The sequence below is a fragment of the Fragaria vesca genome, linkage group LG7, assembly GCF_000184155.1.
Source record: "Fragaria vesca subsp. vesca linkage group LG7, FraVesHawaii_1.0, whole genome shotgun sequence".
In the NCBI taxonomy this organism is placed as follows: Eukaryota; Viridiplantae; Streptophyta; class Magnoliopsida; order Rosales; family Rosaceae; genus Fragaria; species Fragaria vesca.
This window is the reverse complement of record NC_020497.1, coordinates 5,371,811-5,386,696: the sequence shown is the minus strand read 5'-3', so window position 1 is coordinate 5,386,696 and position 14,886 is coordinate 5,371,811. Positions and strand designations below refer to the sequence as shown.

Here is a 14,886-nt window from a genome sequence, read left to right as displayed (position 1 = left end):
GCTATGAAGAAGAAGATGAGTTTCTAGCTGCTTGGGATGCGATGCTCACGGAGTATAATGTGCATGGAGATGAATGGTTCAAAAGAATTTTTGAAGTAAGGAGGAAATGGGCTTATGCATATGTTAGAGGCCAATGGTGCGCAGGATTGCAGACCACCCAGATTAGTGAAAGTATCAATGGTGATTTGAAAGATTATCTCCAATCAGACCATAATTTGGTCGAATTTTTCAAGCATTTTGAGAGAGTTGTAAATGATAAGCGTTACAAAGAGTTAGAAACAGAATATGCTTTGTGTCAGAAGATACCTCAAGTTCAGAGACCTATTAAAATGTTGATTGAAGCAGGGAATGTCTACACAAAGATTATATTTGAGGAATTTCAAAATGAGTTTGTGAGCGCTCTTGATTTTTATATAAAAACTATTGTTGATACTGGAGAAGACATTGTGTATACGGTTGGTGATCTGGACACTTCCAAGGAATTTCGTGTTATAAGGAAAAAGAGTGACAATTATGTCTCTTGTTGTTGCAAGTTGTTTGAGATGAATGGGGTGTTGTGTGGTCATGCTATAAAGATCTTAAGGGAGGTAATGAATGTAAAGGTAATTCCCAGTGAGTATATGCATGGAAGGGACATACAAGTAGATACTAAGCTGCAACAGACCACTTGGTATAGGTCTTTATGCTCTATTTTTACAAAAATATCTTCAAGGGGTGCTGAGAGCAAGGAAACTTATGAAGTTGCATTTGAACATGCAAATAACTGATGAAGGCATATATACAAGAAATCCTATTGGTTTTGACCCTCCAGTAGTTGTTTTTCTATGGCCAAACTAAGAAGCATTGTCTTCCTCTTTTTCTCATGTTTCTGCATGCATTCCCATTCTTCTTCTCATGCACAAATGTTGTACTCAAGTTAGGCTTCTTCAATCCTGAAAACTCGAGCATTTTCAGTGCTACAAGTAATCGTTACTTGGGAATCTACTGGTACTACAAACTACCAAATTATCCAGATGCAGTAGCCAATCAAGAAACTCTGATATCGATACATTAGGAGTCTTTGCATTGGCTAATGACGGAACATTGAAACTCTTAAGTATCTGTACGTATCAGATCCCAATCAAACAGCCTCTGGAATGAAATTGGGCATTCTGTAACAGGAAGTTCACTATTAAAAACACAGAAAGAGCCCTTGTGCAAAAACAAAACAAAAAACACAAAACAACTATAACAACAAAGAAAAAAAACAAACAACAACAAAGAAAAGGGAAGACTGAATTCTGAACAAGACTAGAAAACTTACATCTCTTAACTTCATAGCTGATACGATAGTTGATGGTCCGATTGAAATCTCCAGAAAATAGTGTCGATGAAAGAGATAGTAAAGCAGAGAAGAGATAAGAGAGAGCAGAATGGACTTTGTTTACTGATCAGGATTTATTTATTTTTGATTCAATGAGACGAGAGAAATTGGAAATTGGAGAATCTAATCTGTTCGTCTTCTAATTTTTTTGGACTCGATCTGTTTGTTAATGGAGGATTGTGAGAAAACGTTGGTGTTTGTATTGGAAAACCAACTTGTGAATATTTAATAGATAAATGCTGAGGTGGTGCGATTATAACCTTTGAATATCTAATTAATGGACAGGATTAGAAGTCAAGGATACACGAGGATATGTGTCAGAAAGGAGAGGATCTTATCCATCTTTCTGAGTCTCTTTTTGACTCTAACTGCGATCAAAACCTTAAAATATTTTGAACAGATATTTGATAACACTGAAACCTCTTTAATATTTTTTTAGTTTGTTAATCTGACCAAGTAGTAAGAATCTGGGTTCCCATCCTTGGTTAATCCATAAGAATGAAACATCGCCAAGCGAATCCTAAATTCAGAACAAAGTAATGAAAACAAACAATGGAATCAAGAATGCCATTTTCTAATTCACATCAAACAAACACAGATTCACTGAACATGAAACAAACCCATAAAAAAATTGATGCCATAGAAAACACAAGGAGCAGTTGATCACATTGACAATAGCAAGAGTAAAATCAAATTTCCAGACAACCCAAGTGAGAATAATACGTAATAATCAATAACCATACACCGAATTGACGAAAACAAACGATCTTGATAGTTGAAATTGCAATCAATATAGGAAAAATGAAAGACTAGAGAAGAACCCAGATCTCAGTCGATGTTAAGAGAAGAAGTGCAGATCAGAGAAGAAGAGGAGAGGAGGAAGAACGAAAGACGTGAAGATTGGGAGAATTTTCTTCTTTTTATTTTTCTAAAAGAAACTGAATTTAAATGAGGTTAACAGAGTTAGACTTCTGTTAGTTTTGTATCGGAATTCCATGTGTCAGCTTTTGATTGATGGCACATATTGGGCACATGTAATTTGGGTACAGGTGATTTGCTTCCTGTAGTTTTTTTAGAAAATTTTCAACAAAATGCATGTTAAATACTTAAATGGCATGCAGTTAATATATGTAGACTGATGTAGTAAGTAATACTCATTCATGGCGCTCTGACATCGTGAATAATCAGTTTTCTTGTAGTGTACTTCGCCGTAGATCTGTCTCCGTGAATAATCATGTAGAAGGATATGATGCATACCTTCATAGTCATACTACAATTATCCACCCCTTCGAAAACATTATCAGATACAAATTGTGGAATCAGAACTATGACTCTCGTGCCAGGACCCATTATCGTGTCAAACAAACCGTTAAGCTGATTGCCTGACTCCTCTGATTACGATTAGAAGCCCATCCCATTTTTCAATCTAAACGGTTTTCTACCTTTATTTGTTTCCAGTAAGCAAAATCAGTTTTCTTTGTCCTGCGCATTATGCATAGTACATCGAGTTACCATGATTTATTTATGGAAAAATTACATAATAACATATGATCAAATTTAAAAACATAAAACCCTACTTTTAATATTTTTTTTACAAATTAGGACATAAGCTCAGACCCAAACTAATGATACAAGATCTGATCTAGATTTTCATAGGCAAAATGACTAAAATACCCCCTTTTCAAATAAATTTACGCAAAATGACACGGCAGTAGCACGTCTCTCGTTGACACAACAGTAACACGTCTCCGGTTGACACAGCAGTAGTACGTCCATAATAGCAGTAAAATATGTAGTGAATGGTAGTTTGGTAAAATATGTAGTGACAGATGACATGTGAATATTAGTTTGTCCTAATTTGTTAATTTTTGTCCTTAAATGTATAAGATAATATGTAAATGATGTATTTGTAAACTGAAATTTGGTTAGTAACTAATATATAGTTTACTATTTATTTTGTATTATGACCTTTATTGCAGATGCTTTGTTTTTTTTTTTTGGAATTAATGAAATGCTTAATTAATGGTTCCAAAGGGTTAAACCCAAAGGAGAGCCCAAAAAAGGCCCAAAGTACAATAACTACAATAACATTATGTAACTTATCACTCAGCCCAATTCACAATGATAGGGTAAAAAAGGGTAACCCTAAAAATAAAATTAAAATTACATCACCTTCTACACATCTAACACAGCCGCCGTCCCCAAGGAAAAACCCAGCTGCCGCCGACGCCTCCACCACTGTTGCCGTCGTTCTTCGCCTAGATGTCGCGAGAAGTGTCGAATAGAAGAGATGATGCCCGATATGCCAATGCCAGTAGAATCTAAAACCACAAATCATGTCAAAACCAAGGTTAAAGGGAATAGAAGAATTGAGCCAATACCACACAACAGCATTCTCTTCTCCGGATCCACAAAAAAGGCTTGATCCGGAATGGGAGCGAAGCCACCGAGTTGGGACAAGAACCAGTAACAAGGAAAGGAAAAAAAGGTGAATGTGGGGTTGTACACCCACGCGTGAGCACCTATAAACCATGATCGATCTCACTTTTGAGTGGTGGCTTTTTTTTTTATAGATGGAGGGGAGCTATTATGAGGTGCAGATGCTCTGTTGTCAATGCCATTAGGCTAAGATGTAGATTTCGTAACTATTTATTATTAGCCTGGATTGTGATGCATAATAAATCGCTGAAGTATGTGATGTTCAATGTATGCTAATAAAACAAGAAAAAGCGAAGCGCGCATTTCCTCTAGTACTATAAAATTATCTGTAGATATCATTTGAACCAATAAAGGAAAACCATGACATTAATTAAGATCCTTCCTTAGTTCCTTGAACCTTTTCAGCAATAACAACGAGATGAATATGACATGGATATGTTTCTTTTCCTATAAATGTGTCCATTGACTGAGCAGGTTTGAAGTACAATCAAAATGATGTGTAGGCAACTACATCCAACATGAAAAAGTCGTTATAAACAATGGTAAGGTTAGAGAAAACATGTAAAATCTGACTCATAGATGATCACCAAGGCTAAGGCTGATAACAAAACTGGATGCTATGGTGTCCCTGAACAGGTACCACCACTACAGTGCGTAAATCCACAAGTTGGTGTAGCCAAACTCGTTCTGATAGAATCGCTGCATTCAGTAATGCACTCTTTTGATATAGATCAAACTTCAACAAAAATGGATATTGAACTATCTCACCTTCCTCATGCTCAATCTGGTATATCCCCTTCTGCGCAACAATAATGAAGTTTTGAAGAGAAAACACAGGAAAAAGAGAAAAAATGCAACCCATAAAGTAATCAAGTTAATAGCTCTTACCTCCTCCCACAAAATAATCTCCTCATTAACTGCACGAAACATGATTCCAGTACTTTGCACGGTGGCTTGAACTGAAATAATGCACAAAAAATCAGTGTTGTATTAATCATGCAATTATATCTTACAAGTGTCAAATATGTACTACCAGTTTACTACTGCCAATTCACACAAATAGAACATGAAAGGAGAGAAACAATGAGTAAATGACTGATAGATTATTCATCTAATCGTTCCTCAAAAAATTAATCTCACATCTGACCTACAGTAAGTTGATGTACCATACCCTCAAACCCATACAAGCTCAGATATTCAATAAGTTGCATAAAGGTCTGGGTCTGCATGTCAATGCTCACTGTGTAATTCACATCTGACGATCTCAATTCCATTGAACCTGGATAGGATAAAACGAGCTCAATCTCAGAGCTATAGATCACATTACCTTCCCCTAAATCATGAAACACAAGAAAAACAGTAAAAATCGAGTTGATACAAATTGGGAAAAAAAAAAAAAATGAAACTCTAGCAACTTCTTTAAATTTCTTACTGTCTCTCATAGAAAGGAGTAAAGCGTTGTAGTTTGGCCTCTCTCCTGTGAAGCACAGGGATATACCATCCTCCTCAGCATAAATGTCGACGGCGGTGGCGATCCGGTCCTCCAAGTGGCGGAGGTGGAGACGGAGCACACGTTTCTCGGGGCAGTAGTAGGCTGCGAAGTTTACCACCGAAAATTCGAGGTAGGCGTGGGTGGAGGCCAAGTACATCCCATCTGGTGATACGCAGAAGTAGTCGACGTTCCCGGTCGGGTTCTCTCCGTCGGTCAGGGGACGCAAGCACTTTTGCAGAAGAGGAACTTCGTTAACCTCCGCATGAAACCATCTATTTTCGTTCTTCTCGTCCTCCGAGTCTGAGTTCATCGGAGAGAGAGGGAAGTTTTCAGAGAACTAGAATTAGAATCGGAGAAGAGAGAGAGAGAGAGAGAGTTCGTCAGAAAAATTGCACAATGGAGTAGGGAGTGAGAAAAGTGTGAGCAACGGAATGGTTTGGCATTTCTTGGCTGTGTATGTATAAATTTGTAATTATCCAAAAAAAAAAAATATGTTTAAATTTGTAAAGTTATATTTGTATCAAATGGTTTGGGGCATTCCATGGTTTGGACATTTATACTTTAAATTTCAGTACTGCCCATCCAATTGTTGTATTTGTAAAGATATCCCTCATAGTCTCTGTACTTTTAAATGTCACCGAGTGTTTCTCAAAAGACATCAAATAAATCAAACTCGTTCTACGACGACGTTTGTCTAAAACATGAGTTACTCATAGCTAGAAGAAGTAAAATTGGATAAAGTTGAATTAAATATTCGATGGCAGTTGTTGATTTCTCGTTTGACAAGTTGAACAAAAATTCTAAATTGTTATTATTTCAATTAATGCTCCATTTGAATCTATACACTCTGGGTTTGTCAATTTTCCTACTAGAAAAAGATATTGAAACAATTTTTAAGGGAGATTGTTTGTACTAACATTTTGTGATAAGCTAGGGTGATATTTTGGGGGATCATCAAAGGGGGAATGTTACTTGTTAATTAGTAGAGTGAAGGTGGTAGAAGTATTTGAGGGAAAATAAAAGGGCTCAAATTGGAAGTCCGTAGTAGAATCATCGCCATAGAAGTTGATTGCTTATACAGTTTATGTGGTGCCACAAACCAATACAGGTTTATTACCAATATTCACTCTTCAAAGTTTACATCTCACTTTGAAATGAAATTAAAGTCAATATTATACTCCGTATTTGTTGAATAATAGTAGTTCAGAACTTTAGATCATGATTATAATGGCACGTGATTATAATCACATGATATTCTGATACAAATATAACCGAGGAAATACTTGAACAGTCCAAATAGTCACCTACCGTTTCCATCCAACAAACGCCGTCGGACCAAAAAAAACAGACGCCGTCGCTGTGCAACAGATTGGCTTCGTGACCCCGAGTTTTCCGGGAATGGGCCAAAAGTGAAATAACAAAACTTCGTTCCCAAATGTGTAAATAACAGAAATCAAATCGCGCTTAAATATCTGAACCCCATTTCTCGGCCCACACAATTCTCCTGCGATGTGGCGGTGGTTTGACCTCAGGCTTGACCGGCCCAAATCGAAGCTTCTGAAGATGGCCGTCGGAGCCATGGATCAAGTAGCCTTCACCGACAGAGAGCTCGCCGGCCGCCCCCAAAAGGCTAGCCTCTGCCTCACTCCGGAGAACGCCGTACTGGTTTCCAAAACCGAGGCAGCTGATGCCTTCTTCGTACTTCGAATCCCGGAGCGCTTGATGTCGAGCTTCGAGTGCTACGAGAGCTGTAATCTCCAAATCTATCTGCACACCTTGCACCGCCATTTGAAGCAATTGGAGGACAAGACTGAGTTTGCAGAAATCGCTCTTTATTGCGAGGGTGAGTCCCAAACTCCCAATCGAACTCCATAGTCTTCTGTATTAATGTGAATTTGTTTGCGTGAGAGTTGATTAATCATCATCTGCATTTTATGTTCAATTCTCCAGATCCTACTCAATCGGCTAATGCTGTGATTAACTTTGAGCTTGATGAGAATGGTGAGCAGTAAAATTGTAGTGCAGTTGGTTGGTTCTTTTTTTGATATTTACACATTAAAATTATGCTTCTTTTTGTTTATGATTTCTTTCTTGTAAATATTTTTTCCTATCAATCTGTTTTTGTAAAACCTGTTCTGGTGTATGCATAATCAACAGCTCCAAAATTCCACTGCTTTCATGGCATCGGGCTGAGATTGACCTGTGGTACATAGCATATGACTATCCAGTGCGTCTTGGATTGTCTTCACAGAGCTTTTGTTACCTCATCACTATTATGGATTCCTATGGGTGTACAGGTAGTTAGTGGAATTGTAATTCTTATTTAACTGATGCATTATACTCTTTGCTGCTATTTGTCATTCCGAACTGTATTATATATCGGTTGCTTATCTTCGAACCAGTTAAACAAACTTACAGATGTTCAGATTCTTTGATGGTTATCATGGAATTCAATTCTCTTATGCTTACATAACCTTGTGGTCATGGCTTCAGAATGATCATAAGATAAACCTTCATAGCACAGACAAACCAAACATGTTAAAAACTAAGAGCTCAAGTTTAATTTCAATTTTTATTGATCAGAAGGAAATCTATATGTGACTGAACAATGTGATTCATAAGCGAAGTTAGACGAGTCTCTAAGACTGAAAACAGCCTTCCCTTTTTCGTTTTTTTAAGTACCAACTTAGTAAATGGATAAAAGATATTTGATCAAAAACCTATGCACCAACATCAACCTTGTTCTTTTAGAGTATGTTACCAAATGCGAACATTTCATGACAATCTTCTCTGTGTGCATTGTTGCAGTTCATGCCACACTATTTGAAAATAAAGTTCATTTCCGTGTAGTGAATTACGAGTTTGACATCCCAACAAAGGTATTAATTCCATCTCTCATTCATAATATCAGTAGTTTGTTGATGTACGATATAGATGTTGCTGGATTGATATGAAATAGTTTTGTGAACACGTGTGATGTGTGTGTATTGAACCTGGGTCTTGATGGCAACTTAATTGTTCAGTTGCTAGATTGATATGAAATAGCTTCCGATCATATGAAGCTAGCATTTTACTGTATACATTGTCATCTTTTGTAGGCAACTCATGTGTCTTACTTTCTAGCAATAGTGGCCACTCCTTCTAATGTTTTTTATTTTATTTTTATTTTAGTTACAATTTTACCTGTTGTGCAGCCTGAGATCTGCGAGACTGAGAGTGATCGTGGATTTCCGTGTGCTTTGAAGTTTGATATTCAACACAAGAGTGCTCTTCTGAATGCCGCTACTTTCTCCGGGGAGATGATATGGATAAGGTTCTTGGATTCGTTCACCTTGGTCGGTTTCCAAATTGATGGCCTGGGTGATATTTTCTTTGGTCGTTATAATCATGTGGGACCAATGAGTTGATTTGAGGTGTATAGTGAAGACTGTTATGCTTAGCAAGTTAGTAGTCTAGTGTGAGAGGGTGTTGCAATTTTGCAGGCAAATGTTGAGAAATCACGCATGTAAAGTCTCCACTCTCCTCTGAGCTCCCATTCATAGCTAGAAATGACCTTAGTATGACTTTTATAGATTGAATACATGATAAAGAAACAGATTTGAATACATTTTTTCTTATGAAAGAAATAGATCGTTGTTATTGGCAGGGTATATTGATTATTGACATTGATAGCAGTTCTGTCTGTAGTTCATGAATAATGACCACTGAACTTTGTAATAACAGTTGCCTAATGAGGAACCCTCGGAAAATGCAGTCTAGTCCATTGGAGCTGTTAGCTTACCCTTGCATGACGTGTATATAACGATATGTAGAAAATTGTAACATTTAGTGTTTTGATTAACAAAAAGTAATTAAACCATGCCAAAATGAAATGAAAGATTCTGCATAATTCAAAATTGTTTATAAGAAGGGTTACATTGTACCAAACTAGTTCTAAGATCTTGATTACAATAGAATGCGATGCAGGGAACACACATTATTTTCGTGTCTCCATTGGTTTTCTACTTTCATTGTTCGAAAGTGTACAAATCATCGTTTGATAAAATTGGTTGCAGCAGTAAACTCCCTGCATTCGACGTAGTGCTGTGACTTCGAAAGCATAAGGACAGTGTCTACTCACTTCATTAATGTATATTGGGTTATACGTACAGTATGGACGCAGGACACTGAACTGTTACAGAAATCCATTATAATCTACGGCCAACTTCAAACCATGCATAAAGCAGCAAAATCTCCAAGATAGTTCAAGGTATGTTAGAAAATCACTTAAAATGGTACCTGGGGCAGTAATTCCATAAGTTCATCTCCATGGGAAAATTATTTGTTTGGTCTCTATTTCTGAAGCATGTGGGCAATGTATTCTAGCAGTTTAATGAACACTAAGCAAGATACTGTTACCAGTAAACAGAGATAGACAAAGCTGCTTATATTAACTCACTGTAAATCACCTTCAACGATACTCAGAGGCACCACAGTTCAACAGGTAACAATTGGTAATACATGGGTGAACACAGTAATTCCGAGGAGATACAACATAAACATCATATCCAAACTGATCAGGTTGCTGCCTGAATTTGCTTCAGCATAAGCCACATAGGCACCACCACTGCAACTCAAACCAACAGACATAAGCCAAGAGATATTATGACACGCAAAGGGTTACATGCAGCAAAACTCTTGGATTAGATATTCTTGTATTCGTCTGAAACCATGGCACAGATATAACCCACGAACCCCTTATAACGATCCAATGATTCTTGTTTTTTAACAATTTTTGATTCGCCCAGAAACAACTACATTAGATATCCATGGTCTGGCTAAGAAGTCTTCCCATTGCATGTATGTAATGCGCTCCATGAAAACAAAAAAGGAGAAAAAGAGGTGAGTAAAACTTATTTAACAGTTGGGGCAAATAAAAGTTTATGTTTTGAAGAGATTACAAATTTTTTATTTTATTATTATTATTATTATTATTATTATTATTATTATTATTATTATTTGAGAAAGAAAGAGACTACAAAGTTAAGGGTACTGCATATCAAGCAAAAAAAAATATATTGAATCCATACATGCATCTGTAGTAGAAAAAATGATCCTCAGACTTCCATAGGATAAGCCCTAGAGAATAATGAACATGCCACAATGGCGCGAAGTTACAAAGCCAAGTGGATGGACAAACTTATTTACAGTCGAATAGATCCAGCTAGCCAACCCATACCAGTAGGAAGAGAAGTGTTGCATCGTTCTGTGTAATGCTAATTTGAGTTGGTAATGAGGAGTAGCTTTTTGCCAGCCTAAACCAGGAATGGATCGAGATAAATAAGAAGAAAAAAGGCCGAAGAAAAATGGAGTCACATTTTGTGCAAAGACAACATTTTGTATGACATGCCTCCTTTTGATCTAAAAGTGCTTGAGGCTCCTAGATCAGCTGTCAATATATTGTTCAGGCTTAGACAGACACTATCACTCTGCATGAATGCCAATATGCCACGGTCAGTTTACACTCGTGGATCAATATCCAATTAGTGAACATGAAGATAAGTAACATTAAGTTGACCCTCTACATGATGTCAAGGATTAAACAGGAGTGGAAAAATTATTCTCAGTTTTCAGTTTATCCCAAAATATTACAAATTAGATTCCCAAAACATACTCGACATACTGAACAAACTAATACCTGAGCTAAATCTGAAGTAAAACTTCCACCCAAACTTTCTTTGCGGCAGGAACAAGTATTAAACTATTAACCATATATATTTTTTCTTTTCTCTGGTAAGTTCAAGGGGTCAAAGTCTTGCATTCCATCATATCTCCACATTCCCTGAGTTCTAAAGTAAAATCAGAAATCATAAAAAAGCAGAACAGAGAGATACTCCAAAATTACTGAAAAAGAAAGGAACCTATGGCTTGAAAGAGAAAGTAACAACTTACCCTTTATCTTCTTGTTTAATCAGAAATAACTGAAAAAGAAAGGAACCTATGGCTTGAAAGAGAAAGTAACAACTTACCCTTTATCTTCTTGTTTAATCCGGTTCATGGGGGCAGTAATCCTTTCTGCATGAAGCATCAAATTTCAACATCATAACTTCAATATATATCAGGCATATAAATTTATATGAAACTCATACTGAAACCTCTTAACTACACAATGAGGCACTTTTCATGCGTTATGCACATCTGTTTTGAATACATGACAGCAGTACAGATCCCTTCACTAAATTAGGTGTGTCAAATAAAGAGTTTGTTATACACTAAAGGAATTTCACCTATGTATCAAAAACATTCATCCTTCTTCACCAGCCAAAGGTGTTGCGCAGGATTGAATCCAATAATCCAACTATCTGGAATCCAAATGCAAGTGCATATATCAGTTAACTGAGGTGAATTCGGAAGACATAACTGCCAAATGAAAAGTTGAAAGACCAGTGCCCATAAATAAAAAGTGAACAAAATCTAGAATATAATTACATTTGAGTGATGCAACTGAAGCACTGTAAATGACCTCTTTTTCTATGACAGATATTAAATTCAGAAAGCATGCACAAGTTGATATATGTTCGACAATTATAATGTACCACCATGTGCACCAAGTAAAAGCACATAAAAAGCCAATAACTAACAAAGTTATCATTCACAAACTGTTAGTAACAAGCCAATTTTCAGATAGTAAAGGTGTGATGTTCTGTTAACAACAAACTTGTGGCTTAATGAAGCTCAACGCTTATGTAATTGGAATAACAAACTCCAGGCTTAAACATTTTCCAGTTCAATCAAAAGGAAAGGTGGTAATATTCACACTCCCCATAACTTTTTAAACATCTTACCTCTTTCCCAAAATTATACCTGACTCATGACTCTTTAAAATGAAAAAAGGACCTTGATAACTTGCAGATGTTAGTCAGCTGTCTAACCCTCTTTAACGTGCTGTGTTGGAAGTCAAGCTGATTGGAAAGTTCAAACTGTGTGCCTAAATCTAAAGTTCATATCCACTCTTGTCCCATTACCACCTCACTTTTCAAATATTCAAATGCCTTAATTTGAATCCTTAAACTATTCTTCATCCCTCACACCCTCGATGAGTTTCTATCTGAAATTCAATTACCCCTTCAAAGAAACTCACTTGTAGGCTTGTAGCTCAACCTATAATTTTTACTTGCACATACTCAGTTTTATCTCCAAACTGTTTCCTTTTAGTGACATCCATATATCACAATCTGATCATTCATACAGCATAGCAGCACAAAAAAAATCCCCCTCTAATCCTTAAAAATCACTCATCCTACACTAAGCTCAGAAACCAAAAGCAACTTTCCAAACAGATAAGTTGTGAACATAACCCAATTTAAAGCCTTTCTGGTAATCATGGACACAAACTACTTGCCTTATCAATATTTCAATTGCCAACTATTGTTTTCAAAGTTCCCATTCAATCACTATATTCCTTCCAAATTCAAGGCATGGTTCCTTTTATGCACCTGCGGCTGCTGAATGGTTATGCATGAGACACCCGATTTCGTCTGGTAGATGCTAGTATGTGGACCTTGGTCTATTATGGATGCTGGGTTACTCTGATAAGGCTGGGTACAGAATAAAAGGCCGGTGCTTTGAGGATTTGGGCAATAGGGTGTTGGTGAATACACCAGCCAGGTGGTTTTGAACTTCAAACCTTGGGAAAGTGATGGTAAATACAGAAAGGTAATGTGAGGAGTAATATGGCAGTCCCAAAAGTACCGCCCGAAAGTAAAACCATTTCTAGTATTTCAGGTTTCTGACACTAGCAAGGCTTGTTGTAGATATTGAAAGTGTTCGTCCTACAGAAGATTTTATCCTCAAGTGAAAAGTAAGTACGCAAAGCATGTGAACCAAAGCCTACTTAAGTCAAGACAACTAGGGAGCAAAGTGCATCCTCCAGATGATTTTAACCGCGGGGTTTAATGGGAACGTCCTCCGGATTACAGCACCATCACATTCTGAGAACTCTCCATGTATCTCCTGAATTCTCTTTCAAAACATTATTCAAATTCCAATTTTTTTATTGGCTGCTAAAAGTTGTTCATCCAATCCAAAATTTGCAGCCACTACATCAACCGAAACTCATCTTTTTGCTCAATGTTTCACTCTATATTGTCAAACAAAACCCTGTCATTTACAAGTTGATAAGTCTAAAACCCCTGAACATTATCACATTGATAAACACCGACAAACCCAGATCAGCCACACCATTCCCCACAAATCATAAGGCAAACTAACTATTACACTAAGTAATCCTGCACCTAAACTACTTGATTAGTTATTTGCTGATTCCCACAAATGAAAACCTTTCACCTCAACAAAAGCAACACAATACCTAAAAGAATCAGTTTATTCGAGCTCAGAGCTCATTCTATATGTAACTAACTGAATCTATAGAAATGTACAGCAATCCATAAACTTTAACAAACTAAAGTCTTCATGCATCAATACTATAAGCTGGGAAGAATCACTGTCTTAACGAATTAAACAAATAACGCAAAAACGAAAATACCATACATATAAACAGAATCAGCATTCAGGACAAATTTCCAGTATACTTTACCGTGATTCCGCCGGAAAACACAGACTCCGCTGCGACAAGATCCGCCATGCCCTACCTTAAGACGCCCAGAGAGAGAGAGATTTGCTTCAGTCCCTTTTCCTCGGTGAAAACGACGTCGTATATATAAATTAGTTTTGGGTCAAATATTGTAAATATTCAAAGGTATAAATAAGTACCAATCATTATTTACTGTGTACACGCACCGACCTCCTCTGTTTTTCCCTCCAAGAAAACCTCACCCAATTTCTTTCAATTCTTGAAAAATGGCAGGCTCGTTTGGGCTGAAACTTGGATATGATCAGGCTTTTCTTCTCAAAAAGGCCATTAGAGTGTTCTCCCAGGTCGCCTATACAGATAGAGAGCTTAGCTACCGGTTGATTGTGGACAACGTAATCCCCACAAAAGTCCACCTCCATTTCTCTCCTACAGAGCTCACACTGCTCTGTTCACATTCACATTTCCGCCTTGCCGGAATGAATACTGTGCTGCTCCTCCTCCGCTTCAAGATACTGGTGCTCCACCAGAAGCCGCACCCTGTGCGTTTCCCTTCACAGATTGCAGTCTCTTCTTGATCTCAATGTGGATGATTCCATCATGCTATATGGTGTGGATCAAGTTGCTGAAGATATTTTCTTTCAAATTTTGGATGGTAAGTTTTTGAATCTTGATACCAGACATTCTTGAAAATGTTGAGTATAATGTTTCAATCTTCCTTCCACTCTTTTGAGTCTTTTCTATAAATGTATCCATGTGGTTGTGTTTGTGTCGTTAATGGTGTCATGATCATCTTTTTTCAGATGATGGAATGACGATCCACTCATCCACGCTGCCAGTGATTCCATTGCGGGATCAGAATGCGACGGACTTGCATTTCCTATCATGTCCATACCCAATGAGGGTTGCGTTGAATCCAGAGAGCTTCCAAAATATCATCACCCAATTGGAATCGCATGGGGTCAAAGGTACTACTACTGATTAATGCTTGTTTAGAAGTAGAGTTAAACATGGTGGTATATA

General features: G+C 37.2%; 1 protein-coding gene and 2 non-coding genes across 4 annotated transcripts; 1 reads left to right on the top strand and 2 right to left on the bottom strand.

Annotated features, from left to right (window-relative positions):
- Positions 1 to 4,394: 4,394 nt before the first annotated feature.
- LOC101299907 lies at positions 4,395 to 5,604 on the bottom strand. The gene is made up of 4 exons (XM_004308342.1): positions 5,235 to 5,604; positions 4,950 to 5,135; positions 4,691 to 4,761; positions 4,395 to 4,601 (listed from the first exon to the last, which is right to left on the bottom strand). The coding sequence occupies exons 1-4, from the start codon at positions 5,602 to 5,604 to the stop codon at positions 4,395 to 4,397; spliced, it is 834 nt and encodes a 277-aa protein (XP_004308390.1).
- A 1,309-nt stretch (positions 5,605 to 6,913) lies between these two features.
- LOC101308501 lies at positions 6,914 to 8,603 on the top strand. Its single transcript, XR_185180.1, has 5 exons — positions 6,914 to 7,137; positions 7,245 to 7,295; positions 7,452 to 7,591; positions 8,103 to 8,173; positions 8,489 to 8,603. It is a non-coding gene; the product is annotated as an uncharacterized LOC101308501 (transcript).
- Positions 8,604 to 10,424: 1,821 nt separating this feature from the next.
- On the bottom strand, positions 10,425 to 13,952 carry LOC101308212. Of its 2 annotated transcripts, XR_185178.1 has the most exons (5): positions 13,870 to 13,952; positions 11,561 to 11,635; positions 11,303 to 11,348; positions 10,972 to 11,115; positions 10,425 to 10,762 (listed from the first exon to the last, which is right to left on the bottom strand). It is a non-coding gene; the product is annotated as an uncharacterized LOC101308212 (transcript). The 2 variants fall into 2 exon arrangements; XR_185179.1 differs by lacking the exon at positions 13,870 to 13,952 and having other exon boundaries at positions 11,303 to 11,606.
- Positions 13,953 to 14,886: the final 934 nt, after the last annotated feature.

Coding starts and splice junctions, on each gene's coding strand:
- LOC101299907 (XM_004308342.1), bottom strand. CDS start 5,604: ATGAACTCAGACTCGGAGGACGAGAAGAACGAAAATAGATGGTTTCAT. Junction 5,136..5,234: donor ACTCCTTTCTATGAGAGACA/GTAAGAAATTTA, acceptor TTCATGATTTAG/GGGAAGGTAATGTGATCTAT. Junction 4,762..4,949: donor GGTACATCAACTTACTGTAG/GTCAGATGTGAG, acceptor GCATTATTTCAG/TTCAAGCCACCGTGCAAAGT.